The sequence below is a fragment of the Oncorhynchus mykiss genome, chromosome 14, assembly GCF_057628025.1.
Source record: "Oncorhynchus mykiss isolate SJ-2025 chromosome 14, ASM5762802v1, whole genome shotgun sequence".
Lineage (NCBI taxonomy): Eukaryota > Metazoa > Chordata > Actinopteri > Salmoniformes > Salmonidae > Oncorhynchus > Oncorhynchus mykiss.
In genome coordinates this window covers 20,885,757-20,895,642 of record NC_143035.1, presented here as the reverse complement: position 1 = coordinate 20,895,642, position 9,886 = coordinate 20,885,757, and the positions used below count along the sequence as shown (strand labels likewise).

Here is a 9,886-nt window from a genome sequence, read left to right as displayed (position 1 = left end):
GGGTGAAGAAGAATGTGACATGCATGCCATCAAAGCTATGGAAAAGTTACACTTGCCTTGTTTGCACCTTCACTTATTTTGAACTTTTATGTGCCTCACATTCTACTCCATGGCTGCGTCTGAACAGCCAACAAAACAGACAAGAGGCTGAATAGTTCATCAAATTCCTGTCAAATGCTGGTCAGCGATGGAGCTTCAAGGGGAAAGAGTACATGTTTATTTCAGATGTAGGATCTTAATCACTCTTTTGTTGCGGAGAATTTCCCACAGCAGGAAATGCAAACTTGTAGTGTATTTGAGTTTTAAAAGGCTTCTAAAGTTAGCAATTTCCACTTTGAAATTTCAGACCTGATTTGCCCTAATGAAAAATGTATCAACCCTTACAAATGAATTATAATCCACATAATAAGTCACATTTCTTGTTTCCTGCTGTAGCAAACTGACTGAAATTATGGTCTTACATCATTCTTATGGTTTGCTCAAGCTGCTCCCATCAGCCCGCCTCTAATCTGTAGGTATCTGGCGTACACTCGACTCCGAATTGCTGTTTATTCCATCCTATGGTATTGCTCTGAATGCTGCAAGGAGGATGGTCTGTGGCTGCTTGACTCCAGTGCTGACACAACACTATTCCTGAAATAGCTGCTGCTTGATTTACCCAGGCAAAATGTGACAGTAATTGTAAAGATTTATATCAATAGGAAAAAGCTGACAAAGCCGCATGGCTATCAGATCTGACAGACTTAATGAGTGTTGAAATGTTGCATGTCACACTAAAGTCCTGCTTCACCATGATTTCCGTTGTACTGACCTTGGTCCTTGGTATTCCTCTTCCTTATGAAATCTAGGTATGTGGGAGTATTTACCTCGACCATCTACTAAAATGACATGGACAACACCACGACAATTCCGTTGATTTGTCCAGGCATATTCCCTTCTTTTTATTTTATTTTTTATCTTAAGCGGTTTTAACATTCTTTAAAGTTAGTGCTGTAGAAGCAACATACTATATGGACTATCAACTTTAACTCCCAGACAACTTCAAGTCCTCCTTTTGCCTGAAAGATTGGAAATCTGCCAGATTTCACCAGATGTTAGATAGCTTCCTGCTTAACTGTTTGCACAGTGTCACGTGGCCTTAGACTGTAAAGGTGTCAAACAGCATAGGGTGTCAAATTATGATAGTGTTTCATTGTGTGTCAAAGTAAGCTCTTTGTCGAACAAAGGAACAGGAAATGAATTGGATTCTGTTACACTGTGTGGGAACATCATCCTGAGTGTTGTTTCTATTAGTCACTTTGCTGTGTTTACTGTGTTTTCTGTGTTTACTGTGTTTGCTGTGCTTGCTGTCTTTGCTGTGTTTACTGTGCTTGCTGTCTTTGCTGTGTTTACTGTGTTTACTGTGCTTGCTTTCTTTGCTGTCTTTGCTGTGTTTACTGTGCTTGCTGTCTTTGCTGTGTTTACTGTGCCTGCTGTCTCTGCTGTCTCTGCTGTGCTTGCTGTGTTTGTTGTGCTTGCTGTCTTTGCTGTTTTTGCTGTCTGCTGTTTTTGCTGTCTTTGCTGTGTTTACTGTGCTTGCTGTCTTTGCTGTCTTTGCTTTGTTTGCTGTGGGTGCATTCACTTGAGATTGGTTAGACAGCCAGACTGGAGCACAAATGCCAAACTTTGCCTTCTCTTTCTCATAATTCCATGTATTTTCTCAAACACTTTCAAAAGTTGACTTGTCCTCCAAGAGGAATACAACTTAAAGTAAAATGAGTATAACTCTCCTGACTGTAGTACAGAATCTTATAGTTAAAAACCTACCTTGTGTCTTGTTGTGCTGTGTGTTGTTTTGACCTATATATTTTTTTATTACCAGCCCCCATCCCCACAGGCCTTTTGCCTTTCAGTAGGCCATCATTGTAAATAAGAATTTGTTCTTAACTAACTTGCCAAGTTAAATAAAATGAAGATTTTAAAAAAATAAGGTATTTCACTCTTTGAGTTTGGAGCACATTTCCACTGGAAACATCTGCTTTTCTTATAATGGGAATCACAATTGTTTTGGTAATTCCATCCCATCTAAAACATCCCTCCCCTTTCATGGCACTCTGAAATTACCAATGGAATGAAGTTTGGACTTTTTTCCTTCTAGAGACTCAGTAGTTTTACCAGCTAGGACGGGTGAATCTGAAGGAATTCTCCTCTGGGCTTGCATTATGGAAAATAGCTCTCAGTCCAGCAGTCAACAGGCTCTATGGAAAGATGTGAGTCTTAATGTCTTTTTTGTTGTTGTTAATTGATATTGGTAATAAGTAGTAATGAATTCAGTATTTATTTTACTGGGTGATGAAAAGACAATGAATGCAATTACAATGACAACAAATGTCAGTATTTTGTCATGCATATTGGGAAAAAACTACCTTACAGAGAATAGAGCCATTGCAATTGGTATATTGTGAGTTTTAGGTGGGTTGAGAGACCTGAAGGTCATGATGAGGCTAAGATAAATAAAATAAAACAAATGCCTAGAGTTATGTCTGACATCATACAGTCACCGAATGTTTTCTCTTTGGAATCACAAATAGAAGGGGACTTGATATTGGTGCCTGAGTGTTTCCAGAGGCATATTTTACTCATCTTTCCTCTCCACCTTGCCTCCTTGGGTCCTTGTGTTGTTTATTCTTCCTCAGACTCACCTGAGCTAGGGGACTTTATTCCTCAATAACATGTGTTATCACGTACAGTGAGATTTCAATATGTCTGTGGCTGTTTTTGAGTGCTTATTGCTCTCTTACAGAATAAAAAACCACATTGCCTCTATAATCCATAGATATTCTCCCGAATAATGTGATGTTGGACATAAAGTTCTGCTTCTTAAAAGTGACAGTGACTTGCTATTTATTTCATCTGTTGTGTGTCTATGCTTTTGGTACCAAATGAAAATCGTACATTCCAATAAGAGATTAAGAAGCTGTTCATCCATCACACTCTTCTCTCATGTGAAAGTTTTGTCAATTGTTACAACAGACTCGCTAAGATGTGAATAGAGGGAATCAATAGGATTGTACTGAATCCAAAGTGGACTACTCTTAGTCCAGTCTTGTGGAATAATTTAAACTAGTCTTGTGGAATAATTTAAACGTTTTGTTTGTGTGTTACCTTAATCCACCACAATTCAATGATATGTGTAAGGATGGCAAAAAATGCCCACTGCCATGACCCCCCACTGCCCCGTTGTTAAGCTTTTGCAGCTTTCTATTTTTTTAAGTAAGCGCTCCATCCCTCTCTCTTTCTGTCTCAGAACAGCAGGGGTCCTCAGGCTCCCTCATCACAGACTGAGTCCTGCTATAGAGGTACCAACCACCTGGCTGATTGTCAACCCTAAAACCTGATTAACACTGGTCGACTGGCAGTCGCCTGTCTGTAAACGCTCTACTCCTCTCTCACTTCCTCTCCACCCCCCACCCCCTCCCTCTCTCTCTCTCTCTCTTTCTCTGTGCAATTTATATTCTGTCTAAACTGTCCTCGAGTCAAGTTTCCACTGCTTATGCAAGCTGCTGGAGGAGAGAGTAGACTTAGGACACATTTTTTTCCATGCTGGGAGAAATTCTCTTTATGATAGGTATTTCTGGCCCTGTGATTATGTATCCTTCTGTTTCCTATCATCAGACCTTGAGAGGAGACCCGGTGCCTTGATGTGCCACATTGGATGTTTATGGCTACTGCTATGGTTTATCACATACCCTACATGACAAAGAGTATGTGCACACCTGCTTGTCGAACATGTCATTCCAAAATCATGGGCATTAATATGGAGTTGGTCCCCCCTTTGCTGCTATAACAGTCTCCACTCTTCTGGGAAGGCTTTCCACTAGATGTTGGAACGTTGCTGTGGGGACTTGCTTCCATTCAGCCACAAGAGGTTAGTGAGGTTGGGCACTGATGTTGGGCCGATTAGGCCTAGCTCGCAGTTGGCATTTCAATTCATCCCAAAGGTGTTTGATGGGGTTGAGATCAGAGCTCTGTGCAGGCCAGTCAAGTTCTTCCACACTGATCAAACCATGCTGAAACAGGAAGGGCTTTCCCAAACTGTTGCCACAAAGTTGGAAGCACAGAATCATCTAGATTGTCATTGTAGCATTAAGACTTCCCTTCACTGGAAATAAGGAGCCTGGACCATGAAAAACAGCCCCAGACCATTATTCCTCCTCCAACAAACTTTACAGTGCATACAGGCAGGTAGCGTTCTTCTGGCATCCGCCAAATCCAGATTTGTCCGTCGGACTGCCAGATGGTGAAGTGTGATTCACCCCTCCAGAAAACGAGTTTCCACTGAGAGTCCAATGGCTTTGAGCTTTACACCATTCCAGACGACGCTTGGCATTGCGCAGACGACGCTTGGCATTGCGCATGTTGATCTGATGCTTGTGTGCGGCTGCTCGGCCATGGAAAACCAATTTCATGAAGCTCCCAACGTTCTTGTGCGGATGTTGCTTCCAGAGGCAATTTGGAACTCGGTAGTGAGTGTTGCAACTGAGAACAGACCATTTTTACTCGCTATGTGCTTCTTCACTCGGTGGTCCCACTGTGCGAGCTTGTGTGGCCTACCACTTCGAGGCTGAGATGTTGTTGTTCCTAGACATTTCCACTTCACAATAACAGCACTTACAGTTGACCGGGGCAGCTCTAGGAGGGCAGAAATTTTACGAATTGACTTGTTGGAAAGGTGGCATCCTATGACGGTGCCACGTTGAAAGTCACTGAGCTCTTCAGTAAGGCCATTCTACTGCCAATGTTTGTCTATGGATATTGCATGCCTGCATTCTCAATTTTAGTCACCTGTCAACAACGGGTGTGGCTGAAATAGCCGAATCCACTTATTTGAAGGGGGATCCACATACTGTATATATAGTGTACATGTGCATTATATGTGCATACTAAAATACATACATTTCACTTTTGCATTCTTCATGTTGAAAGTATGATCGGATCTGTCAGGGATGAAAGCCAGATAGAAATCCAGACGCGGAGAGAACTATCTGTCCATCTCTATAAATCCATATTCTTGCTGGTTAGACATTAGTCATCAAACATTGGCAGCATCATCATCTTATCACCTTAAAAGCAAGTTTAGTGTAAATTACGACTCAATAAGTATAGTCTATAGAAGCCCAATATACACATTTAGCAAGCACCTAGCAAGCACAATGACAGTCATTCAATTCTACCTTAATTCATAGTTGTTAATTAACCATTTGTTCTGCATTCCTAAACAAGATATTGTATTTGAATAACGTATCCTTTTTATCATTGCCTTAGATGCAAGAAAATGTATCAATTATTTTTTAAGGAAGAACAATTTTGCTAATCGAAGTTAGCTCCGTTTTCGATGTCTTCTTTTCATGGTCCTCGGAAACCTTTGAAAGCAGTCCAGTGTGAATTAGAACATTTCATTCCCTCACCCCTGGAGCTTTGACGGGGAACAAAAGCACTGTTTTATTCATTTGTGGCCTTGAGCTCTGGGAATTGAGTTCAGTGGGGAGAGTTTTAATTGGAGGAAACATTTAATAAACGTGACCTTTTAGTATCTCTGAAGCACTGCAGATTTTCCATATGCTGATTATTTACTTCGTGCGGGCATAGTAAGGTACTTCCAGAAAGTAGTTTTTCAAAGTTGCAAGCATATGTTTATCACCAACTTCATCAATGGAAGCCTGGAAACAGAGAGTAAGGAGTTGTACAGGTGGCAAGGTTGCCAAGTTTTCAATCTCCAATTCCTCTTTCAGATGCCTTCTCCTAGTTCTTCTCAAGGGACTGCAATGTTGTACAAGGTTCAAAATGACATGCTGAACCGCATTAATACTATAATAAAGAAGTATGTGGGTTTTTTATTGATATAATTATTGATATAATATTTCTGCAATGTTGTAGAGTAGGCCTATAGAGGCTATGGAGAGTAAGCAACATTAGGAATCTTGCATCAATAAATGATTGTCAGACACTATTTAAATGATGTCATGTTATAATGTGGTTATTACAATGTTATAACACTACCATTGGAATAAAAAAAATCCTCACTGCAGGTGTATACCAAGTGTTGAGAGACTATTTTAAAGTTTTAAATTATAGTTACTTCTTCAATGACATTATAAGATATGTACATGAACCACGCTGAGGTGTGAATGGATTAGCAGTGCTTCTCAGGTGCTTCTACACCTGCATTGCTTGCTGTTTGGGGTTTTAGGCTGGGTGTCTGTACAGCACGTTGATATATCAGCTGATGTAAGAAGGGCTATATAAATCAATTTTGTACCATAACATTTTCTTTAAAATGTTCTCCTTAGGTGGAGGTCGGAAAAGAGAAGAAGACCAGGTACCGGAGTTACCAGCGAGGAGCCCTGATTCTAGGGGTGGTCTTCTTGATGTTAACCCTGGGCATCTTCAGCCTCAGACACTTCTGGAGTCCAAGTCTGGGGAGGGTAAGGCCTGGTTTATGTCTGTAACAGTAGTATTGCTTCATGATTCATGATTCAAAATATTTGTTGTTTTAGCTTGTTATCAGAGTCATAAAGTTGAATGGCCTTTTTCAAGTTCTATCAACTTTGAATTTCAAGCTATCCTCATTTACATCAAATGTACTTTGACTAAGTCAACTTCACCATTTGTCATTATAACCTACTATTCCTTGTTGAATCAATTTCAACTTTAGTTAGGATAACTTCAACTTTAAACTTAATATAACTAGCACCAAATTTACTTTGACTAATAAAATAAAGTCAGGTCAACTTTATAGTCAGTTTAACCTCTATTTATAGTTTAACTTCTTGGCGCACCCATCCTGTTAGCGGGATCATTTTCGTCAACATCCGCTGAATTGCAGAGCGCCAAATTCAAATTAAATTACTAAAATTAAATTTTCATGAAATCACAAGTGCAAAATAGCAAAACACAGCTTAGCTTGTTGTTAATCCACCTGGCGTGTCAGATTTCAAAAAAGCTTTACAGCTAAAGCAAACCAAGAGTTTATGTAAGGACATCTCTCTCAGCAGACAAAACATTACAAACAGCTAGCAGCAAAGTAGATTGGTCACGAAAGTCAGAAAAGCAATAAAATGAATCGCTTACCTTTGACGATCTTCGGATGTTTGCACTCACGAGACTCCCAGTTACACAATAAATTTTCCTTTTGTTCCATAAAGATTATTTTCATATCCAAAATACCTCCATTTGGTTGGCAAGTTTTGTTCAGAAATCCACAGGCTCGAGCGGTCACGACGGGACAGACGAAAATTCCAAATAGCATCCGTAAAGTTTGTAGAAACATGTCAAACGTTTTTTATAATCAATCCTAAGGTTGTTTTTACAAAAAAGAATCAATAATATTTTTACCGGACCATAGCTTTTTCAATAGGAGAGAGAGAGAAAATGTCTGCTCCAAGCTGTTGCGCATGCAAAACTCTGCTGGCACCCAGCCATCCACTGATGCGATGTGATCGTTCTCGCTCATTTTTCAGAATAAAAGGCTGAAACTATGTCTAAAGACTGTTCACACCATGTGGAAGCCATAGGGAAAGGAATCTGGTTGATATCCCTTTAAATGGAGGGAAGGCATGCAATGGAACAGGGAGCTTTCAAAATAAGAGGCACTTCCTAGTTGGATTTTCCTCAGGTTTTCGCCTGCAATATCATTTCTGTTATACTCACAGACAATTTTTTGACAGTTTTGGAAACTTTAGAGTGTTTTCTATCCTAATCTGACAATTCTATGCATATTCTAGCTTCTGGGCCTGAGAAATAGGCAGTTTAATTTGGGTACGTTTTTCATCCAAACATCAAAATACTGCCCCCTACACTCAGCAGGTTAATCAATTTAGTAGAAATAACTAGCCTCCATTTTGAAATTACTTCATATTTTCAATGAATCTAACTTACTATCAGTAGACCATATATACATTGACATAACAACATTAACCCTGACCATAACAATTATATAACACAGATTTCAGTAGGGAACCTTATGCTCCCATCTGTCTCTTGCTCAATGTGTGAGCTTTTTCACCAGTTTGAAAACTGGCAGTGCACTCAGTTAAGTCAACCAACCAACACAACACTTAAAGTGTTCTCAGTAACAGTTAAAGAAAAACATTTATTGTTAACATGTGGTTGTTTATCTACCTTCGTTGAATTCAGTAAGTGAAGTTGCTCTGGATAAAGCATCTGCTAAATGACCAAAATGTAAATGTCAAAATTAATTAACGGTTGCATTATTCTAAGAGCTCAGCAACCCCAAAATAAGTTGAAGTCATCTGAACTTGACAATTTCAGTCAACATAACTCTTATGTTGCTTCATTAGATTTGACTTTTTGGTTGTGAATTTCGAAGTCGAGTAAACACGTAGTTCTTAGCTGATTCAACTTGATTTCATAAGTTAAGACAATTACAGTCAACACGACTGTTATGTTGCTTCAGTTGTTTTGACTTCATGGTGAATTTCTAAGTTGAGTAAACACATTGTTTGTTGCTAACTCAACTTGATTTAATAAGTTATGACATTTTGAGTGAGTTGAAGTCAATTTAATTCATCTATTTTTTTCAACTCAACCCAATTTTGCAAATTTTCTTGGCTACTTAAAATGTGTAATTTTAACTGAATCTCAATATAATTTTTTTTACAATGTACACTAGAGTCATATTAAAGGTTTAGTCTAGGGAGGGTAAGGCTTTGCTTATGTCAGTAACAGTAGTATTGCTTCATGATTAACCAGTACACTAGAGTTGTGGTAAAGGTTTAGTCTGGGCCTCAGCAAGGTAAGGCCTGGCTTATGTTAATAACTGTGGAATGTCATAATGACTCATTGTATTGCTTCACAATAAACCAGTATGGTAGGTTTCCATCGCTCTCATCAAACTAGCTCATGTCCAACCTTGATACGGGTTAAAAGTTACACATCCGTTCATCCTTCTCTACCATGAAAACAGCTACGTATATTGATGTCATGCTTCAATGCTGTATGGCCCAGCTTTTAATGGAAAGTTAGAATTGTTAGGACTCAGGATAAAAGACCCACTCAAGCTTTTCCTGACCAAATCCTATCTATGACTTCCATGGAAAATGTGTTGAAATGGAGAGAGATGGCCACACAAAGAGCCAAGACAGCCTTAGTCGGCAGTCAGTATAATATTGCACTGAATTAAAAGCTCTGTTGGCTCTATCGAAGCTCTATCGAAAAGACAGCTGTGGTTTGAAATTACTTTCTCAATGTCGTGGTTTTCGCATATGTAATTTGAAGAAGCTGTCATGTTATACGATGATATCTCTTGTTGGAAATGTTTGATTGCAGCGTCATTTATCATTTTGTCTATTAACTTCTCTCTACTAGCAGTGTAAATATGTTTACGCAATTGGTGCTCCTGATACCTCTGTCCAATCGACCTTAATTGCGGTTGACCACATTGGCAGCACTAGAACTCAAGCCTCTTCATGTTATAATTGGAGTAAACTCTTGTCTGAGCCATTCATCTTGTGAAAATCCAATTCACTCACTTTTGATGGAGAGCATTTTCACTCCGCTTCTTTCCCCCAGATTCCCCATGGGGGGAAAAAAGCTAATTTACTCAAGACCATGGAAAAATAAATACATCGATACTTTCTTCTCAAGGAACATTAGCCAGTATTTGTGTTCCAGGCGCTACCTTGAATGAGAGAAAAGAACTGTAAATGATTTTGCTTCTTGTACAGAATATTTAGACCAATGATAAAAAGACCTACTAACTTAACTAGATATTTCAATGTCGACAGTAAACCACAGTAGTCCATATGCTTGAACAAATAATACAAATGGTTTGCTGTTTATAGGGGCCTTCAATTAGCAATAATACAACTATTTTATATACTACGTA

The 9,886-nt window shown here is 39.1% G+C and overlaps 1 protein-coding gene across 1 annotated transcript in view; it reads left to right on the top strand.

Annotated features, from left to right (window-relative positions):
• Nucleotides 1-2,086: 2,086 nt before the first annotated feature.
• Nucleotides 2,087-9,886, top strand: part of tnmd (tenomodulin) — a 92,724-nt gene continuing 84,924 nt past the window's right edge. The window contains exons 1-2 of the mRNA XM_021561493.3: nucleotides 2,087-2,249; nucleotides 6,330-6,464. Coding sequence (XP_021417168.3) covers nucleotides 2,202-2,249; nucleotides 6,330-6,464 — 183 coding nt within the window. The 5' untranslated portion in view covers nucleotides 2,087-2,201. The remainder of the gene's footprint in view (nucleotides 2,250-6,329; nucleotides 6,465-9,886) is intronic.